Below are 22,768 nucleotides of genomic sequence, written 5' to 3'. Positions count from 1 at the left end.
ATCCTTCTACATGTCAAGCAGAACATTACTAGCAGGGGGTGATTGGCAGGACTATGGCGCACACTGCCCTGTTTATTTACAGGCAATAAAACCCAGTATGTTCATCATTGTTAAAGTAGATTATTTATTTATTCTTTTATTGGGCCTGTCAAGTCTTTACAGGCTACATCAGCCCCTGTATTTATCAGTTTCTCTTCCATACATATTATATGTACATATGGGGCTGCACAATACTGGTATTCTTGTAGAGTGTCTTTTCCACATGAACTCTGACTTCTCATGTTTGCTTCTCGCAGCTGTTTCCTCGCAACAGTCCCTGTCCATATCTGGTCTTCTCAGTGAAGGATTTCTTACCTAAGATTTGCCAACACTGCGTGTACTTCTCTCCCAGTAAGCGTTAGCCAGCTTTAAACTTTGTGGATCTCCACTGGACGGAAAGGTTTGCGTTTCCAGTCTCAATGTGGCTGTTTCAACAGAGTAATGTAACTTTGAATGGTCCACAAATAGTAACTTCACTCTACTGCTGTTTACACAATAACTAGTGGTCCTCACTCATCAATGAGTGGGCAAATTTAGACATGGGAGCCAGTCAATTCGAGTAAAATTGTAACTGACAAGGGATAAAACCAATGGATTGTGCTGGGATGCGACTCTATGGGTGTGATTGGTTGCGCTTATAGACCAGCCCTTATTCGCTTGACCAATTAATGAAAGCTAAAGCTAACCGACAGCTACTTCGGCCAATTATAACGTTGGACTTCCCGGTAGGTGGGTCTCCGTGTAGAGGGGTGGGGTGTTCGAGGTCATTCAGTCCCTCTCTGATTCACTCTATCGGCGTGTGTGTGTGTTGAGGGAACGGGTAGTTGGAGTAAGGAATCGCCGGGCGCTAGTGCATCACGAATGCTTTTTTTTGGGAAAGAAACGCCGCTGAAAAATTACACCATAGACCGAAGAAGCGACCCCCGGTGACGACTTCTGTGAAAAGAATCTTTTCAACGCAACGACTGCGCCACACGCACAGCCAGGCAAACGCAGCCGGGCTATCAAATGTTAGCCTACTAGCATCCCTGAAAACAGACGGGATCAAGGTGTTGATAGCTAGCCTCCCAGCTAATTGCCCATCAGCTAGCATCCTCAGCGGTAGCATCATTAGCTCGTTTCTCCTCGCGCACGTCGAGACCTCGCCATCGCTCGTGGCGGTCCCTTTTAGGTCGCGGCAATCAAATCCGACACTGAGACAAAAACAGAGAGCGGTTCCTCCTCACTGGTGCTGGAGACGGCGTCTGCGTTGCATTAGTTGACACCATCACACCCAACCCCATCACCTCTGCCCCTCTTCCTCCACCCGAAACACTGGAAATCCACAAGCGGCCGGGTAGCGGCGAGGGGCCGGCGAAGCTGGGGGTGGTAACGCTACCGGACTCGCAGGGAGTCACAGCGGCTACAGACAAGCACAGCCGTGGGGATCTACCGACAAGTATGGACGGGCTGGCCGTGGAAGTTCGCGGCTCGAACGGGGCCTTCTACAAGGTAACCAGGTTACAAACGTAGTTTCTAGCTGTCCCAGTTAAAGTTTTGTTTCCTTCTCAAAACGTTAGGTTTCGCTCTTCTGAGCTCAGCTCTCGCTAACTGGTACTCTGCTAATGCTAGCGTGGGTCCACTCCTGACGAACAGGGATGGTTTTGCGTTCAATTAGGGCTGGCCATTGTGGTGTAGGCAGCTAGCCGTAGCTAGCAGTTAGGCTAGGCACACTTGACATCACCATGCATGGCCTATGTGTGTTCATTTTCTTTTATCACATGTCAGCGTGAAAACACGCTGTAAACAGTTTTGAAGCGACACACGGCAGGTCCGCTAATGAAACCCTGGATGGAAACATTTAAAAAGGGCAGCGAGCTGCTGATCAGACAGCTGTTGTGCAGCTCCTACGTGCAAGTGTGATGTGATGCTACATCAAAGCTCACATTCTTCATAATTGCTTTGTAGCCCAGCCCAGGTTTCAGCTACAGCGCTGTACCGCGTGTCTCATGTTTATTGCCCTGACTGACGCTTTTGGTTTCAATTCTGCCTGATTTTAAACAGAAAGATCACTTTCACATGCAGACACGTGACTTCAGGTCTTTGTTGTTGCTGTGTCACAGCTTGTTTACGACGTAACATTAAGATGGCAGCCAAACTATACTATCAAGCATGTTTTGGTTTGTTTTTTTTCTCAGATGTCTTAAGTGGTCAGGCTCACAGGTTTGGTTCTGCGAGAGATTGTAAGGTTTAAGGGGCAGCTTCAGACTGAGGAGACACTAAACCGTTTTGGGGGATAGGGAAATAAACCCTACTCACCCTCACCAACTCTGTCTAGTTTTAGAGAACATCTTTGATTCAGCTTTTTAGATAGCCCATTTCTTTGCCTGCGTCTTCAGTCTTTTTTTTTCCTCAACCTTTCAGCTGGCCGGTGGAGCACATGGTGGGTTAGTGATGACCCTATATTTACCCTCCTCATGCTGCCTCACCTGTTGTTCTGGTTTACGGGGTGACAGTTTGGCTCTGGCGTCAAACACTTTCCACGAAACTCTGCTGTGTCCATTATTTCACAGCTCTTTCGGCCGATGTCATTGACACATAGCTGCGATTCTCTTTAGTGTATATTTTTGCCCTTGATGGAGGTGAGTGGGGTGAAAGCTTTGCTACTTTCCTCCTTTCCTGTCGTGATTGGCACATGGGTATAAAAGGATTTTATTCAATTCCACCACCATTCACCCCGTTACCACTTTGTTTTCTGTTGAGCTATGAATGGGCATCGTGTTTATTAAAGTGTCAGGAAAGTGGCACTCTATATGGTTTCTTTTGCAGCAGAAAACACAATGGGAAAACTGAGAAGACTAATTTTTAAACATTGTGACATTCCCTTTTTTCTCTATGTCACTGAAGCTTGTGCATTAAACTGCCTTCTTTTCATCTATTTATATTTTATTATAAGCCCAGTCTGATCAGTGGCTGGTTATATTGAAAAATCTGTGAGAGGAATATTGCAGACCTGGCATCTTTTCTCCAAATGATCTTAGTGACCACATGTGTGTGCTGGCCTAAGGCTGAAGTGTGGACACGGGCAACTGTAGTACAAACCTAGCAGTGCCTTGTGTAAGGGGCAGTTAACTTGACAGGGCATGCACACAGCTGTCTCACCACATGTGATCTGTGGAAACTGAAGGGTGATTACTTTGTAACTCCGATCGGTTGGCATTGCTGACTTCTGTGATAAAGGCCAATCTGCTCTGAAGCTGGAACCCTGCGATGACGTATAGTATAGAGGGATGGATGGTGTGAATGCTAACCAGGACCTTCTCAAAACTGAGGCAGTGGTGGTTAGCATTAATATCTGAGAGTAGACTGCAAAAAAATAAAAATGGTGTGACATCTATGCAACCAAAACCAAAGTGGCTTTAGAAAACTTTTAATGTGGTATCATGTTTCTGTCTTCCTGTATCATGATTCCCGTGTGGAGCTTATGTGTTCTCAGCATTTCCGTACCCAGGGCGCACACCCACACTTTGTTAAATTATTTAATAATTAATGCTATACATACTTTGTGACAGTAAATAATGGAGCACAAATCAGTTGCATCTCCAGTAATTGTCTTATCTTGCGGCTAGACCACAGCTGTGTCGTCTTGGATTGAAGGTACAGACTTAATTTCTGCTCTGCAGCCTTGATGAGCTACAGTGTAGCAGGTACTGGTGAAAGATGCCCCTCCAACACCAGAACCAGAACTATGTCACCGTTTGCTGCAGTCTAAGTCAGCAGGCTTGGATTTTGTCCTGTAGCCGGATGACATCAAACTGCTGCAACAGTGACCTGACCATCTAGCTGTAGGGAAAGTTGAAACAGAAAGGATCGAAGGCAAACTTTGAAATAAAAATGAATCTTGTAATTTATACTTAAATTAGGTTTTTTTTGATAGGTATTTTTGTTTTTAATTCATAATCAATGAGAAACAAAATACTGCGGTATAAATTTATACCTCAGTATTTTGGAGCATCAGGATCTCCCTCGTGTCTAAACATTTATTTTATCCAGGTTCAGGTCAACATTAGCATCTTTCCAGCAGGTGAATCCCCACCCCCTACAGTACAAACCATCAAGAATACTTGTACAACCCCTCTGTCCCATATATGGTCGTGTCACACCGAGAGACGTGACACACCCACACCACAAATGGGGAGTAGGTTGCTTAAAATTTATGGCATGCTGAGACAGATCTGTGGACAGCCATGATGGACGAGTAGTAGGTTAAAGTGATCTCTCGTAATGGGCAGGCAAATGATTGTCCCCTATAGGCTGGCCCGGATGCCTGTACACGCACTCATTTGAACAGTCCTGTGTAAAATTGTTGTCTTTAAATCTCCCACACAAACACACAGTGAAGAGGGCTCGCTTCTGGATTTTAATTCTGTTGTTGTTTGCGCGTGTGTGTGTGTATGTGTGAGAGAGAGGGAGTGAGCGTGTGTGTGAGAGATTTCCCGGCTGTCTGTGCTGTCAGGAGGAGTCAGTGCTCCTCGTCACTTTATCCAACAGAATTCACAGCCAGAGAATTGTGTCAGCGATGTGATGTCTTGGCTTCTAAAAAAGCCCAAGATGCGCTTTTTTTTTTTTTCCCTTTTGTATTTCCAGTCACAGTATCAGTCTAACGTTGCTCACAGCCGCCTGTGTTGTTTACATGTACACAAAAAAAAAAATCAAATGCTCACAGCCCCACCCATCTGTCTTTCTGTTGTGCATTCATGGGAATAAAAATTCTCTCTTTTGTCTTTTAGGGTTATATCAAAGATGTCCACGAAGACTCGCTCACAATTGTGTTTGAAAACAAGTAAGTATGCTCTTCCTGTGCACCTCTCCTGTTTAGCCTTAGCTGCAGTATGCCTGGTTTAGGATGTTGCAAGGCATCAAAAATTGTCCTGTTCAGCACCTGTGTTTGGCATGCAGCTGTCCATACATGTCTCTAACAGTTTTTTCACCTCCTGCTCTAACCCCCACCTCTCGCACCACCACCCTGGTGGCATGCTTTCCTATATTCCAAGCCCCACCTACTGTCCCCTTCTACCACCCCTCCACCACCCAACTCGTCCCTCTTTATCTACTTGGCTCAGCGTGTAGATCAGGGAGCTCCTAAAAATAGTGACCCATGGTATGCGCTTCGGGAGGGGTGGCAACAGGGTGGCCTGTGTCATTTTTGGGATCCATCCTTCCTTCTCCTTTTACTTTCCCTTAGCACACGTAGTTGTTGGAGCAGCTGGTTGTATAAGATGGTGAATGAACTGTACACGTTTTTGGTCTATAGTGAAAGATGAGACCCATTTGGGGTCACCACAATTTGGTTGTGAAAGAAAATCAATGAGAAGCCCGGAATAATTTTTTTTTTTTTTTTTTTTAATAAATGTTATTTTCTGTTGTTTGTGATTAGAATATAAATGTTAAAAAAGGATGACTCATTTTGAAGGGTCCCTACTCATCCTTATTCTAAAAGGCATTGAATTCATCAATCTAAAAATAAATCTTTAATAGAAGCAAAAGGTCTTACGTAAATCCATCAAAGGTCTTAAAAAGAATTAAGACTTGGTTAGTGGAAAATATTTTTTGTTCTGATGTTGACTGATTTAAATTTGCACTGAAAATCGTGACTTGGTTGCTTAAGGCAGATGCACTTTGCTGTCTGCTATCTACCAACAGAATGAATGGGGAGGCAAAACTGATGAAAATATCAAACTATTCAACCAAGTGTTTCAAGTTTAAGTTTACTACACATTTGAACCCCAAGGCAATCAGAAGTACTTCATAAAATGTAACAGTCTATGAGCTAAGTTGAGAAGCATGAGACGGTGTAAGGGCACTTATAATTAAATTTATGGTTTAAATTTAACCAATAAAACAATTAGAAAAGGAGTAAAGGTAAAGCACAGTTTAAGAAGTTAGTTATTAATTTATTTAATAGTGGTAAACAAAGTGCCTCAGGCTTAATTTGAAAGGTCTGAGTTGCAGCAGTTTGCAGTTTCTGGGAGTTCATTGATAATTTGTTCGGCATAAAAACTAAACATTGCATCTCCATGTTTAATTTTGACTGAGCATAAATGAAACTGGCCCTCGATGACCTGCAGAGTCTGTATGGTTCATAATGTAGCAACTGAAATGTTCCTTACATGTGAATTATACGTCTGCGTCAGATCTACGTCGTAACCTGTACCATTAACCCTCCACCACAACTTAAGGATGGGAAGTAGTCTTAAGTCAAGCTTTAGCCGTCAACCCATCAAGGCTTTATAAACCAGCGGCTTTCAGATAACTTCTTTGTTTTGGCATCTTGGGAGCCAAGGTAGCGAAATTCTGTGCAGGTTACCAGTTCGAGATGTTCCAAGCCAACGAGTGAACCACACAAGTTAAATACCCTATGCCTCTAACTCAAAGAAAGTGAGGTTATTTTTAATTGAATTTAGAATAACTGAAATCCTTACAAAAATCTGGACTCTAACCTTTCTTAATCTGAAAGGATTCTGCTTTAATAGAGTGGCGTTCACAGCTGCAAGCCTTTCAATGGACTGGACTGAATGAATATTTGTTTCTCTGTTTATCACACATAAAGGCAAAATCAATTGTGCAGTTGATAAAGATGAAATAGACTATTATTTTTTTAAAAACGTTATTTAACCAGGAAGTGAAGTGCTTGATAAGCCTCTTGCCAGAGTTCCTGATCTGACACGTGCAACATTAACTCTGTTTTTATTTCCAATGGTGTGAAAAAAGGGATCTCCCGGCGAGAACCTGCGTAAGCAAGGACACGTGCACAGTTATTCTATCAGTGTATGGAAGCATCAGCATTTTGTACAGTAACCAACCACTCTGTTAGATGCATCTCTTCAGCTCCTCATTAACAGATATCTAATTGGTCAATTACATGGCAGCAAGTAAATTTATATAGGCATTTAGACTTTGTCAGGTAACCTGGTGAAGTTCGAGCGTTTGAATGGGAGATGAAAGGTGATTTAAGTGATTTTTAACATGGTTTGTGCTGGATGGGCTGTTCTGAGCGTTTCACAAACTGCTCATCTACTGGTATATTCCTCACAGCCATCTCTAGGCTTTACAGAGACTGGTCAGAAAAAGTAAATATTCAGTGACCCAATGCAAGAGGTTTTTGTTTTGTTTTGTTTTTTTTGTGTGTGGCCTTTTTCAGCCTTACTGCACAACGCAGTGAAGAGTGACAGGAAAGCGGAGGGAGGGAGGGGGAGGAGAAAGGGGAAGACATGTGGCAAAGGGCCACGGGTCAGACTCAAATCCGGCCATTCGCCCTGCTCGTCCCGGTGCAAGAGGCCTTTGGGTGAAAATGCTTTGTTGAAATCAGAAGACGATGGCCAGAGTGTTACACAACAATAGAATGGCAACAGTAACTAGTAATAACTGCTTGTTCAAGCAAGGTATGCATAACCTGATGAACCTTGAAGCACACAGGCTACAGCAGCAGAAGACCACACCAGGTGCATCTCCTGCCAGCTAAGAACAGGAAACTGAGGCTGCAGTTAGCACAGGCTGACCGATGGCAGATTAGAGAAAATTGGAAAATCACTGCGGAGGAGTCCAAGACTGAGGAGTCTTGGATTTGGTAGGGCATAAACAAAAGGATGGATCCCATCCTGCCTTGTGTCAGGGAGTCTAACCCAATATTAGCAAGGTGTATCAAAGAGAGTGGCTGGTGAGTGTGGTTTGGTTGGTTTGTTGTAGCTCAAGTATAGTACAGCTGGATTTTGTGCTTATGTTGTTCTATTACACAAACACGAACAACAAGTCTTGATACTCTTTGTCCTGGGGTGACTGTAGAGGATAAAAATTTAAACATCAGGATATTTGTATGCCTTTGGTTTGTTTTGTTATCGATGTTAAAGCATTGTTGCTACTTTCTATAATAAAAGCTCCACCCACACCACATAATAAAGCTCCACCCACAAAAACCAAAACAAAACACAAAGGAGGATGGAAGCTCTCAAAAGAAAAGTCCTATAAAAACTTAGTTGAGAGATCAAACTGAATGAGCTGCTATATACTGTATATTAATCTCAAGCTTTAGGTTTTGCAAGTCTTTCACTTTTCTGCTTCTGAGTCATTTTTAAATTCTTGTTGAGTGTAAAATGACAACCTTTCCACTTACTGACCAGCCACGGTCCCTGGGCTTCCTCATTAAACCTAATGAACCTTTAAAACTGTTATTGTTATTATGTCTGTAAATGTGCTACACAGCAGTGAGTGGGTAATACGTACCCATACCATTACAATCCAAGTGTGACGTGACTTAGAAGAGCTTCAGCCAACAGCGTTTCATTTACCTGTGATTGTCGGTAGGTTGACAAGTGTTTTGTCTCCTCCACAGCTGGCAGCCAGAGAGACAGTTGCCCTTCAGTGACGTGCGGTTGCCTCCTCCAGCCGACTATCACAAGGAAATTGGTGAAGGAGAGGAGGTGGAGGTGAGGCCTGGCTCTTTGCATATGTCTGACTCAGCTCATACACATAAATTTTCCGACATTATGTCTCAAGGCCTTGTTTTTCACTCCGACAGTCAGATAATTATTCGCCGATACTTTTCACCTGTCGTTTCAAAAATCCTGGAAAATTCTGAAGTCTTTGATAGGTACACATTTTAGATCACATATACTTTTTTCCACATTATTAATTGGAAGTACTTACAGTTTATGTTATGTGATGTATATTATCACATAGTCTGCTATACACCCAGTGATTTCAGACATGACCTGAGTTCCTGAGGCTCATTTAAAAAGCCTGAAGTTTGAATCATGGATCTTGATATAATGATTAAATACGTTACAGGTCACATCTAAAACACATTGTATATAAAATGTGTGCATATGTGTTTCTATTGCTGTGGGTGATGTTGTATTCAGACCCAATAAACGTGTTTTTGACCGTTTCTCTAACAGCCAATGAAAGAAGCAGTTCCTTCCAAAGTTAATCCGCTAGCTGGAATCATTTAACAGTAACAAACAGGAAGTTGTATAAAAAGCATCAAATACTGTGTGGCAGAGTTTATTGGACTGTTGAATATGTGCTTATCCATCAAGTAACTGTTTAAATGTGTTGTGTTCAGGCTTTTATAAACATGGTTTGGTCTGCAGTCTTTTACGAAGGACTTAAAAAGCATTTCTAAAACGATAGCATAGATCCAGCCCACACGCTTTTTACAGAGTGACATAGTTAAATTAGAATTTTTGTCACTAATGTGAGTTTAACAATCCTGACTGAGATCTGAGGACCCCGCAGATCATTTAAGTGTTGCATTCGATTGTTTTGAGATGTCTCCATAACTGAAACACGTCCCAGTCGTGGAGACCCCTCATCTGCATCTATTTAGCATTAAGAGTTTTGTTTTTGTTTTCATGGAAATGCAAGTTTAAGGACACGTGGCTCTAGATAAAAAGTACCAGAAATGTCTCGTTGCAACGGTTTTTTAAGGTGTGCCAAAAATCTTTTAAAGTTGGGACTATGGGAGTTATAGATGTGGAATCCACATAATATTAGTGGGAGCTGTTCATACAAGTGTTTCGTTAAGTTTTTACTAACCACTAAACTAATACCTGAGGTGTCTTGGGTTAAATTAGTCCCATTCAAAGTCAAACAGCTTCATTCTCTCTTTTCAAGGTGATGCTTTTTATTTATTTATTTGATTTTTAGTCTTTTTTTTTTTTTTTTTTAAAGTGGATGAGCGTGTTTCTGTCTTTTGTCTGTGGTTCAGCTTTTATTCGCTGTCTCTCCAGGTTTACTCCAGGGCCAACGAACAGGAGCCATGCGGCTGGTGGCTGGCGCGGGTCAGAATGATGAAGGGAGAAGTAAGTGTTTGCTGAGAGTAAATCTTTGAACAAGTGAGATAAGTGGGTAAACACACAAACTGAAATTATATTTCCTGCTCTTATATAATAAAGCAAGAGTGACTAGTATGTATAACATCCTCTACCTTTGCGTTTCAAGCCCTGTTTGAACGTCTGCCCATCATTAGACAACACTTCAGTACATTTTAATACACAGTTGTTCTTTTAATCCAGCCTAATCTTTGTTTTGTGGATATGTTGAAAACTCAATAGTTACTTCCTGTTTCTAAGTTCCTGAGGCTTTCACTGAGCTGTTCAGCTGAAAGGAACTATCATAATTGAGAAGACGATATCACGCAGCGGTGATAGAATCCACCTAGGTCAGCTTCCTCTCTGTTTAATAATCAGTAAGCAGTCGTCTTTCACTTTGCCTCTGGCTGTACTGCCAGTAAGTCTTTATGGAGCTCTGAGTACTGCAGTATGCTGTGTGTAAAATAAATATAGGCCAGTAGTAAGAAGTGCTGCTGGGTAATGGGCCCAAAGAGTTTGTCCTAATCGACTCTGACATTGTACATTCAAATTACCTGTCCCGTTCACTCTGTGTGTCTTCTGCACCCTGACCTATTGTGTCAAAGTGGATTTGCACGGGACCAGTCTTTTTAAAATTTTTCAGATAATTACAAGGAGCTCTGACTCTCAGGCACCAGCTGCAGGTTGAATAGTGGGTCAGTGGGATATGGAAAGGACAGCTATGCAGGGCTAATGTGCCAAGGGAGCTGCTGCTGCTGCTGTAGTGCTGTTATTTGGAGCAGTCTGATAAGAGCCTGCAGGAATGTCTAGCATTGACTGATGGCTTTAATTCAGTCCTTTGAGCGTGGAGTGTGCAGTGTTGGTCTTGCTGCTGCACTTTTTCTGCACTACTTGTCGTGTTTTTCTGTATCTTTACTCTCATGCATCTTCTTTCACTTGATTTTATGTATATGAAATAGAAGAAAGTAGCAACAGAGTGTAGTTTTATTAGCAGCAAGACGCAGAGGTGCATCTCGAGACATCTTTGACTCCATCGGAGCTTTATATATCTGTGTTTTTGTCTACTTTATTAAAAATCTGTATCTCCCGTGTTGTTTTCAGTTCTATGTGATCGAATATGCGGCGTGCGACGCCACGTACAACGAGATAGTCACGTCAGAGCGCATCAGGCCTCTAAACCCCAACAGCCCTGCCTCTCGAAACACCTTCCACAAGATCCCCATCCCCGTCCCAGAAGACCTGAGGGACATGTGAGTCCTGCATATAAACAACCCCTCACTCATGCCTCTACACATCCAAGCACTTTGCTCCCTTAGAGTTCTCATATGTTGTCAGCAATCATGCGTGTAATGATGATTCGGTGCTGCCAAACGAATAACGAGATCGACCCTGCTCTGGATTGTTTTATCGACAGCTGTGCAAACGACAACATTCACAAAGACTTCAGGAAAGCAATCGGAGCCAACTGCATCTTCTACAGTGCCCAAACACATGAGCTCATCGTGCTGGTTAGTACTCTGAACACACACTTCAGCAGACGCCTCCTGATCAAGTTAATGGCCTTGTTTTATGTCATCACGTGAAGGAATGATGCAAAGCAGCAGCAAAAAATCTCACTCGCAAATGTGAACATCAGGGAAGGCAGACAGACGAAGAGATGTGAATCCAGATAATGCTGCTAACATTATATGCACAAAAGTACTGTACCGTATACACACACTGCTACTTTGTGACTGAGTGTGTAGACATTCATTCACAAATGTTTGTAAAGGCTATAGGACTGTATACTTCTGCTAATGCTTCTGTATTTAAGAAATATAAGCGATCCCCTGAAAGTAAACAGTTTTAAGTCGAGCTCACTAGATGACTAACTTTTAAAAACATCTTAAAATCCAAACTCCTGGATGTTTGGGCCCAGCGTAGGGATATTTGAATCATGGAATAATTCAACTACAACTGTGTCATAGTGATGGCAAAGAGTTTACATTTCAGCTCCAGAAAGAGCATTTTAGCAGTGCTTTGGATTGTGGTCAATAAAGAGAAGTGTGAATCGTAAATTGCGAAGACCTTAAGTCTTATAAATTTGCTAGAGCTGAATAACTTTACCAGAAAAAAGTCTGGCCACACAGCAGCCGTTCTGCAATGCTTTATTTGGGCAGTTATTTTAAAGCATTATCTCAATTAAAAAAACATCTATGGGCCTGCTAGAGAACTCTGATAAAAGCCACTTAAAAATGTGAAGCCTTTGGCCCAAAATAAACTTTTAAAAACCTTTTTTTAATTTCCCTCTCCTTAAAGTTTGACTTCTACCACCATCTTTTACCGCTGTAGAATTAACCCAAATTTCAGTTCAGGGCTCTCTAATAAGGGGTTCATGCCCTACACATCCCGGATGACTGTCTGTTGTGGTTTAGGAACATGTTTTTCAAAGCATTTCTTGCTCTGGGCATTGAATGTCTGTTCTGTCTGGATCGTCTTTACGAGTCGGTTATGGCTTTTGTTGTATTAGTTTACCTGATTCTGAACCTTTGTTGCCTTGTGTGTCTTATGTTGTGTCTTCAGTCCACAAATGAAACCACAGTAAAGCGTGCAGCTCTTCTGAGCGACATGCATTTCCGGAGCATCCGTACCAAGCTTATGCTAATGTCCCGCAATGAAGAAGCCACCAAACATTTGGAGGTAATACATTCTGTCAACTACATGTGTCTCCCTGATCATTTAAATCCTAGCCATGCATCTTGGCAAGCAACCTTGCGTTTCCCCTCTCCTAGACAAGTAAGCAGTTAGCATCGGCGTACCAAGAGGAGGTGAGGGTCAGGGAGGACCTGATGGGCCTCGCCATCGGCTCCCACGGTGCCAACATCCAGCAAGCGAGGAAGGTGCCTGGTGTTACAGCGATCGAGCTGGAGGAGGAAAGCTGCACGTTCAGGATCTATGGAGAGGTACGCTGGTTAAGGAGGCTTTCTGCTGCTGTTTTTGGAGAAGCAAGCAGGAGAAAACAAATGATCCTTTTTTACATACAGCACTGACAGTTCACTGTTAGTGAATGTAGGTGGGCAAATATCATCTGAAGCACTGAAACCATAACATTTGTTTGGTTCTCTTTTACTATTTTAAAACTTTAATCCTGATTGGATCAATGGAATAACAATTCAGTTGATCCATTCAGGCTGTTGCCAGTGTGAGATGGCAATTATAGGCTAATTAGCGACATGAGGTGATTTATTGGATGTAGGGATGTCTTAAAACATAAGATTATGAGTGATGGATTGAGAATATTGACTCTTCACAGTTTTTGCCAGTGCGTAGAAATGCTGAGAAACTAAACTGCCTGCTTGTCAAAGTCTGTGTTCAGATTTGGACTTTGGTCACCCCCGCCTGCCCCAGAAGCCACTGGAGATAATAATTTAAAAACATGCATAATAATAATGAAACAGATTTTAATTACTTTATCTAATTAATGTGAGAGTTGCATTAAGCACTAACTTTTTAGATTGTATATTTGGTCACTAGACTTGTGCATGTGGCTGTTATTGAATGAGAGAGGGCAGCACAGCAGGCAGAAGTTAATGAGAACTCGCTAGCTTACAACGAACGGATAAATGCAGAAGTACTGCAAACATCCAAGTCTGAGCAAAGCTGTCAGAGTCCTGGCTAGAGCAGCACTGCTTCCACAGTGTGTCCGTCTTCCCCCCCCGACATTCAACCGGTCACAGTAGAATGCTGCACCTCTCTGAGCCTGGTTCTGTAGGAGGGTTCTTCCTGTTAAAAGGGAGTTTTTCCTTCCCACTGTTGCCAAGTGGTTGTTGAAAAGGAGTCATTTGATTCGTGGGATTTTTCTCTGTATTACTGTAAGGTAGAGACACCTGTTGATGGGATTTAGTGCTGTATAAATAAAATTGAAACTTCATAAGGGCCACGGTTCTTTTTTAGTGCAGAATAATGCACTGAAACGGAATAAAAACTTTTTGCTGTGCATACTTTCATTTTGGTTATGTGCCGTACACTGCATTGTTTGTGTTGTTACAGACCCCAGAGGCAGTGAAGCAGGCCAGAGAGTATCTCGAGTTCAAGGAAGACTACTTTCAGGTACCCAGGAACCTTGTAGGTGAGTGAACAACATAACATTCCTGAGTTCATTTTGCTGCTGACATTCTGCTTCATCACCACACCATATTCCTGATTGGAACATTCTTTACACCCTTTCCGCTTTCCCCGTTGCGCAGGCAAAGTCATCGGCAAAAACGGCAAAGTCATCCAGGAGATTGTGGACAAGTCGGGCGTGGTCCGTGTCAGGATCGAGGGAGACAACGACAAAAAGCTTCCCCGCGAGGAGGTAGGCAGGCAGGGGGCTGGCAGGGACGACACTGCCAGCAGCAAAGAGGTGAATGGACCGATCGGCTGCTCTCCCAGACCCTCCTATAACCTCCCCAACCCTCCCCCCTCCACCATCCATCTTCCCTCGTCTCTCCAATCAGAAAAGCTACTTAACTGCAGCAGCGTGCAAGCGTCCCATGTGCTGTCTGCTTTGACTCTGTTCGTTCTGCTGCTGCTTTGTATCTTGTTTTGTCACAGAGTTTGCTTTGCTTTCCACACACAGCCCACTGCACAGCATATATGTTATACTGGGCTGGTTAGCCAACTGTGGTCTGATGGGTTGGTATGCTCCTGTTGAGTGTGCAATTTAAGTATATAGTTGCTCATTGTTTAAACTGATGATTATCTGTTTCCTTTCTTTAAAAAAAAAAAAAAAAGACCTTCAGCCTTTAATTCCTCCCCCACTCTCTGCTGTTGTTTCAGGGCATGGTTCCCTTTGTGTTTGTGGGAACCAAGGAGAACATCAGCAACGCTCAGGCTCTGTTGGAGTACCACGTGTCCTATCTCCAGGTTTGTCAGTCTTCCATTTTTACCAGTAGATGGCACCACTGCTTTTTGTTTTTTGTCTTTTTTTTTGTGACAGAAAAAGATAAAAACAGCGTATTTTCTGTCTCTGCCACCTCGACTTTATTTGAATACATGTGTTCATCCCACAACAATTATTTCTTCTTCTTTGGGAACGTGGAGCAGGTGTGTATCGGTCACCTGTCTCTCGACTTTCCAGCTCCACATGAGGAAAGGTGCTGAGAGCTCCTTATTTTGCCCTTACCTCATGTGCTTTTATAAATAGCTCCTCTCTACGGGATGGGGTGGAGAGTATGCCTGAGTATAGATTACCAGCTATCTGGACCCTCAGTGTTCAAAAATAACATCAGACCCCCTCCTGTCGCCCCTCCCTTCCTTCACACTTCCCTTGAGGTTCAGCTGTCATTGGTGGAGACAGCTGTCACACCGTGAACTGAGACCTTTCTCCCCACTAAATCCTCCTCTAGATCACCCACTTCTAAACTGCCATTAGTCACCACTGCCCACTCATCTACTATTTAAAAAAAAAAAAAAGCTTTTAATTTATTGAAGATGTCATCAAATTTGATAAACTGATACCTTTAAGTTTATCCCTGCTGTCAAGTTGTTTTATTAGAGGGCTGTGGGAGAGGTTATCGGTTTATTGGCTGTTGCTTATGTGGTATCCTCTCCAGCAAGATGATACAGAGATCCAACCAACTGGACAATCTCTGCAGAACCACTCAGCATCTGTGACTTGAACTGACTGAGAACATGTGAGCAAGCAGACTGTGGAGCTCTTTGTTATCCTTTAGAGATTTAGTAAAGGGGGGGGGTGCATTTCTAAAAGTGTAAAGGCAGCAGTTTGCTTAAAAAAAAGAGACTGTAATTGATGGCAGGCATGCCTGTGTCTGTGTGACAGATACAGCTGCTTGTTCAACCCTCGACTATGAATTAATGTTTATCGCAGTCAGCCGGTCCATCTGTTAAAAATCACTAGGTGAACACAAGTGGGTGTTCTGTGAGAATGCTCAGGTTGAACTTCACCAATTGCTGCCACCTAGTGGTGAGCAGTAGGCTTATTAAGAGAACCAAAGCAAAGCAAGGCCCACAACGGATGGGAGCTCTAGGCCCAACAGAATAATCTTGTGTGAGTGGACTCTTGAGTCCTTTCTGTTCGCGGAACAGGCTCTTAAATGCGATTTGTCCCCGACCTGTAGGAGGTGGAGCAGCTGCGCCTTGAGCGCCTGCAGATTGACGAGCAGCTCCGTCAGATCGGGGTTGGGTACCGCGCGCCTACCGGCCGAACCGGGGGCCCTGGTGTTGATCGAGAGAAAGGCTACCTGACAGATGAAAGCACCAATTCACTCCACACTCGAACCTACGGGGGCCGCGGCAGAGGGCGAAGGGCCTCCAACAGTCAGTACTCCGGATATGGTGAGAGTTACAGAGTTCAAATTTGACTTTAACGTGCGGTTGTAATAATACAATACAGTAATAGTACAACATAAGATTCAGTCATGAAATAAATTAAAAATAATTTTTTATTTGATTGTCTACCTAATGCAGGCACAAACTCTGAGCTGTCCAATGCCTCTGAGCCAGAGGACCTCACCGAGCGAGACCAGAGGCCCCGTGGAATAGGCAACGATGAGAGGGGATCCCGACGGGGTGGTAGGGGCCGAGGAGCCAACTCAGGACGAGGTCGCGGAGGGCCAGGATCCAAGCCTTCGAACTCAATCAGCTCAGGTAACCCTCTTTGTACCTAATGACACATATGGCATCTCTTTTCTCCCAAAAGATCATAACAAAGAATGGGAGAAACAATTTTCTTCTCTTTACAGCTGTCTGAAGCCTGAGCTTGCCCGAGCTTGCAGCTTACTTGAGCTGACTTCTTTATTTATGACTGCTAAGTTTAACATGAACATCCACCTTAGTAACAGTCTATATAAGAACTTTAAGATTAAGAAACCAAATGTATTTTTGGTGCAAGCAGCTACTGAAGATTTTCCGAGAAGCAGCGGGCAAGCAGTTTTTTGTAATTGAGCCTGAAAGGTGTGGTCCTCTTAATGAAGTGAAGAGGAAAAACCTGAAAAACCTCTAAGCTTCATCCTTCAGTCAGAAAAGGTTTACTGCAGGTCGTTATGTTAAAACTGCACTCATTAAATGGAAGAAATGATACACAAGTGTTAAACTATTGTTTTGTCACCTGAACAGTACTGAAGGACCCAGACAGTAATCCATACTCCCTGCTGGAGGGTGAAGGAGAGCTGGCTGACGCAGACATCAGTGAAGGCATGGGAGACCGCCGCAGACGATCCCGCCGCCGCCGGAACGACCAGGAGCCCAGTGTCATGGACGCAGCTGCAGAGTCGGACAGCCAGGCCGGCCCGAGTGAGAACGGACTAGGTGAGAGTTGCGGTGGTGCGTTCTCCTTGTTGAAACTTGTTGCCGTGCGTTCGTGGTTAGTCGAGCAGAAATCCGAAACTTTTGGAGGGAGATGATCTACATTTTCTAATTTGACTGTTAGATGAAGAAGCCCGGCCTCAGCGCCGCAACCGAAGCCGCCGCCGCCGTAACCGTGGCAGCCGCCCAGAGGGAGGTTCAACCAGCCGTGACAGACAGCCAGAAAGTGGTGAGTTGCTGTCCTTTTACTAGTTTAGCTATTTTACTTTCCACTTTCAGAATGAACACACCCCAGCCCCAGCTGCTGTTCTAGCTAACAGACTTCAATGTTTCCAGTGACTGTTGCTGACTACATATCCCGCGCCGAGTCCCAGAGCAGACAGAACCTGCCCCAGAAGGAAAACCACGCTGCCCCTGAGCCCAAGGTACAAGCTGACATATGCACAGACACTATCCCCCCCCACCCCCGATGTTTCGGTTATATATCGGCTACATTTTGAAGTTCATTTTGTCATTTGCGTTCATTCTAAGTGAATGAGGTGATTGATTCACCAGGGGACAGTTCCTCTCACAGAGCAGGCTGAACTTAGCCAGGCTATCTTTGCTTTTGCTGCCATGACAGAAACTAAAACGCCCCTCAGAGATAATCTCTCACAGCATTGGTTATCACCTTTCTTTCTTAACGCTACGTTCACCAAGGCAGCAGAGCAGAACAAGGGCTACTGCAGTTTTAGCTTGTTCATGAGAGGAAGCACTCAGGGTGAGGGCAGCTATTATGTACTTAAAAAAGCATAGTTACACCGTGTTCCCCTCCTGCTTGCAGAAAAATGATCTAATTCTGTGGTAAACAAGGCAGTGATCTCAGCTTTAGCTCAGTGACAATTCTCACTTTGATCTACGTTTTGCACCCACAGGAGAACGGCACCACCGCCAAGAAGGAAGAGCGAACGCCCTCGAAGCGTTCCCCCAGCATAGGATTGACCTCGCCCAGCGAGACCCTGACCTTGGTCAACGGGGTCTCATAAAGAGACGAGCGAACCCTTGCGAACCCAAGTCTAGAGCAAGACTCCATGGCAAACTCTGTCCCTGCTTGCATTAACTTAAACCTTAAACAGATGAGTGAAAAAGTACCTGACAAAATACCTGAGTTCATACTACGAGAGTGAAAAAGTACAAAAAAACGACAAACGCATCTACTTAAAACCACACGTTAACGGTGTATGCTATCCTATCTATCAGTACTTAGTGCTTATTTAAAAGAAAAAAAAGAGGAAAAAAACAACTAGCTTGCCAAAAAAGAGCTGGTGGATATGACTTGATTTTTAAAAATACTGAAACACGAGAAACAGGACGAGACGTTTTTTTTTTTTTTTTTTTTGTTGTTGTTGTTTGTTTCTTGTTTTGAACTGTTTGTCTTTATTTCTGTTAATGTTAATTTTGTTCATTGTTTATCACTGGTTTCGACTCGGCGGTCGCTCTCTCAACCAAAACAGACGCATCTCTTTATAATGGTGTTTAAAGTGCACACAGGAGAGATGTAAAGCTGTATGAGCAGACAGTCCGGCTCATGTGACGCCATGTTCGCACACTGAACCTGGGAGTGAAGACGGATTGGAATACAGATAGACATTGTGCCTTGAATTTGAAAAACAAATATATATATATATAAACACATAAAACAAAAAAACAAAAAAAACTTGAGTTGTTTTTTTTTTTTTCCATTAAGTTTGTTTTTGAGGGGAAGAAAATGAGTTCTTCTTCCAGGTTTTTTTTTTTTTTTTTTTTCTGTTTTTGGTTTGAAGGAGAGAACAGATCTGTGAGGGAGTGATGAGGAAAAACAAAAACAAAAAAAAGAGGATGCAGAAACAGATGGCGTGGGTGGCCGATGTGAGGAAAATTCAATCTGGTGCCAAACGCGAAATTCAAGGCGCTTGTTCTCATTCCGCGTAGAACGGACGGCGTTAGGGGAGGTAAGTGTGGGGGAATGGAAGAGGAGCGGGGTCGGCGCGTGTGTCTGTCTGTGTGTGAACAGTTGAGACATTTGGCAACAACAAAAATTTTAAACTGAGAGCGGATGACGTGGGGAAAACCTAACGTAGCCCCGAGGGGCGTTGTCACGGCATGCGTCTCTTCCTCCTCTCGCCTGTTTCAGGTCCTTGGAATTGTTCCAGGGCCGGCACCCCGGTGCAGCCCCGCAAACAGGATGGGCTGAGACCAGACCGACCGCACACTTGAACTGTTAAGAGTTCGACTTAGAGAGAACTACACCGTGCCTCTTTCTGTGTCAGAGGGGCGGCGGCGCTAGCTTCCAGCCACACTTAGTGTCTTGATTAAAACCACTGCAGTGCACAGCTCCAGACGCACACGAAGGGGGGGGAGGGAGCGCGACCACCTTTTCTGGGACGGGTGCTGCTAGTGACGTGGGAAGGGGTGGGGAGGGCCTGGAGACTGCAGACTGTGGGAACGGGACAGCTTAAAATGACATGAGAGCCACACGACACACAGGCCCACATTTACAGGTACACACACACCAGGTCGGCGTGGTTGCCCGCGTAGTGCAAAAGTAGAGGACCCAAAAACTCTGAGCGAGCGAGGTTGTCCGTCTTTTGTACCTGGCGGTTTGGGGTAATTTTTTATTTGTTTTCTTTGTTTTCGGCATACGGAGTAAGAGACGGACTCGAAAACCTCAGCGGCTCTCTGCTCATGTTGTTACTGTTGTCTTGGTTGTCGCTCTCAAGTTCTTTTTGTTGCTCTTTCCACATCGTAGAAAATATGAAATAAAAAACTGAAGTGAAATCAACCTCTTCTGTGGAGATGAACTTTGATTTCTCTTGTCTTGTGAGTTTGCAGTCTATTTTTCTAACTTGCATGGCCATTCGAGTAGTAGGTGGTGCCTGTCCTGTGCATGAGGAAAAAAGGGGTGTTGTTAATCTGACTTACAAAGCCATTGTTTCATTCACTAGAATTGCTGCTAATGTACACACTGAATGTCCAACTAACGTAGAAACTCTACCATGAAGAGAGGAAAAAGAACTATTTGTGACTGATTTTTCTGTTTTTTTTCTCTCTCCCCCTCCAATACTTATATATCTGCCCAGACCCCCAACCCCCCACACACACTCTGTTGGCGGGTACGAGTCAGGAAGGGACCGGTTCCTTTTACTTACAAGTTTTCAGAGTTTCAAAAGTGTTAAATTGTGAAATTACAAAGGGCGACATTGTGCATGACAAGCAAGCATCCACATGACCAAAGGTTTTGAGAGACAGACGAATGGGAGTGTGGTTGACTCAAGATGACCCAGATGCTGCTGTTTTACATTTCTGCTCACCTGTATGTTGTGTTTTTAGAGGATGATCGAACACTTGAGTATTTGTACCTTGGTTCAGTTGCATGTGTGCGAGTGGAGGATGAAGCCTTGCGTGGTATGTTTGTGTTTACCTTTATACCTCATTGTGTGAGTACTGTATTCCCTAATGTATCTGTATCCCTCGCGTCCTGTTGAAAGACTGCTGCGTGTGTGTGTGTGCGTGCGCGCACGTGCGTCTGCGTGGATGCTGGTTGTACAGTCGACTCCTCACTCTGTCAGATTTTGTCTCTGGTTTTCTCACTCATGTTCTGATGGCAATAAAGGACTTTTCATTGTTTGGTATACATTTTTTTTTCTTTTTAACATATACGAAACAAACCACATTAGATTAGGATGTTATGTTGATGCGTAATAATTAGGGGACGATCACAATGGTGTCTTCTGAGTTGTAAAAAGAAAAATTATGGATGATATAACTGTTCCTACTGCAGTGTTAAATTTGTCCCAGGCTATTTTAAGCAAGCCTATTTTGAATTTAAAGAAGCATCGTCTGTTATTTCCAGTATTTGGTTGGCCATTATCTCACACCCCCCCCCCCCTCCTACCCTCTTTTTCATTAAAAATTTTTCAGTAAATGAGCATAGTGAGATTTAATTAGATGTGAGGAAAATCTTTCAAAGAACCATTTTTGCACCTGAAAGAACAGATTTTTAAAGGGATTTAAGACCTTTGTTCAACTCTACCAACCGTTCATGGCAGATAGTCAACCCTGTCTGAGCCTGGTCTTCTCCTGCAGGCGTCTTCCTGTTAAAAAGTTTGTTTTTTGTTTTTTCTCCCCACTGTCACCAAGTGCTTGCTCATAGTGGGTGGTCTGCTGTAATATTTTAAGTTTTTTATTTTACAATATAAAGCATGTTAAGGTGACTTATTGTGATATGGAATAATTAAAGTAAAATACTTTAAATGTCTAATACAGATATGAGACCCCACCCTCTATCTGATCAAATGTCTCTTTAAAACGTGTACTTTTACACAGTAGTGATTCAGCGGGGTATTTACAGCAACATAGTTTCTATTTGCCCGTACAAATGGTGAGTCATCACCTCTTTAGTGACCGGGTCAGCCCATCTTAAGGATGAGTGCAGATCGCTATAAATGAAAACGCAGCTGATCAAATTTCAAAGCAAAAAGAGACAAATGTGTGATTAAAAGTGCTTGAAATAAACCAAGAAGAGAGAAATGTACTATAATACAAGAATATGGCTGCTTTCTTTGATAGACAGCAGCTTCTGCATTAAAACTGATAGAAGTCACAAGCTTTTAGAGACAGGGTGGTGGAGAAACATCCTTTCATGGTTGTGTTTGCAGAGTTTGACTTTACGTACATACATAAATCTGATGGTGGATACAAAAAGGATTTTTTTGGGGGGAAAATGAAAGACTTTATTCAGCAGGTAAGGATATTAGTATATTATACCCAGAGTTTCGCCAAATTAGTGTCCAGTATAATCCAGGATTTGAGACTGGACATTGGCTCTTTTGTAACATTCTGTTGGGGGACATTATAATGTGTAGATGTTAAAGAGTGATAAATATAAATGCACCTCAAACATTAGTATGAGTAGATGATAACAATGTAGGCTACATAAGTAAAGGTAAAACAAAAGGAAATTCATGCAGTACTCACACACTGGGAAAAATATATTGATATATATGGCCAGTAGTATAACATCCTTTTATTTACCATCAGCCTATTTCTTCAAGGCAACTGGTGCTACTGTGCATGACATCTTACATAAAAAGGTTTTATGGCTTGAGACACACATTCACAACAGCTTGCCCTCAGCAGGTTTCCTCCTTGTTAGATAAAGAAGTGATTTTATCAAAACTGGGGTGTCACCTGATTAGTTACCCTAAGTAATGATGAGTCAACTCCTTTGCGTTTTTCTGTCTGCGTCTCCCTCTACTGGAAGTTTACTGTTATGTCACATTTGCAGACTAACTGCTAAATAAATGTCTTAAGTTGTAAGTTTTTAAGGGGCATTTTAGCAAAAGTAAAGCAGTGGTTCAATGATGAAAAACAGTCTTAGTTTCACTCATAAGAATATGTCATTCTAATAATCTAATGCTGATGCTAAATAAGTAATGTTTAATAATGCACTGCAACCTCATGTAAAAAGATCTAGCTACATTAGTAATTGCTTTTTGTACACAGATGGCAATTTGAATAATTCTATAATTTTATATACTGTGTTTAAAAAAAAAGCTAAATTACACAAGATCATA

The 22,768-nt window shown here is 43.0% G+C and overlaps 1 protein-coding gene across 2 annotated transcripts; it reads left to right on the top strand.

Annotated features, from left to right (window-relative positions):
• Window positions 1–809: 809 nt before the first annotated feature.
• On the top strand, window positions 810–20,824 carry fxr2 (FMR1 autosomal homolog 2). 2 transcript variants are annotated; one of them, XM_085267384.1, is made up of 17 exons: window positions 810–1,530; window positions 4,809–4,861; window positions 8,408–8,501; window positions 9,807–9,878; window positions 10,989–11,137; window positions 11,302–11,395; window positions 12,450–12,566; window positions 12,659–12,829; window positions 13,917–13,995; window positions 14,114–14,223; window positions 14,688–14,774; window positions 15,989–16,205; window positions 16,338–16,517; window positions 16,986–17,177; window positions 17,299–17,403; window positions 17,511–17,599; window positions 18,089–20,824. In XM_085267384.1, the coding sequence occupies exons 1-17, from the start codon at window positions 1,480–1,482 to the stop codon at window positions 18,197–18,199; spliced, it is 1,971 nt and encodes a 656-aa protein (XP_085123510.1). In that variant the 5' UTR covers window positions 810–1,479; the 3' UTR covers window positions 18,200–20,824. The 2 variants fall into 2 exon arrangements, with proteins under 2 accessions (XP_085123510.1, XP_085123508.1); XM_085267382.1 differs by having other exon boundaries at window positions 14,114–14,271.
• Window positions 20,825–22,768: the final 1,944 nt, after the last annotated feature.

This window comes from Mchenga conophoros, linkage group LG3, assembly GCF_057382185.1.
Source record: "Mchenga conophoros isolate Kocher_MC1m ecotype Shallow Benthic linkage group LG3, M_conophoros_male_GT1.1, whole genome shotgun sequence".
NCBI classification, from domain to species: Eukaryota; Metazoa; Chordata; class Actinopteri; order Cichliformes; family Cichlidae; genus Mchenga; species Mchenga conophoros.
The sequence above is the reverse complement of the archived record's forward strand: the minus strand, read 5'-3'. Positions and strand labels throughout refer to the sequence as shown.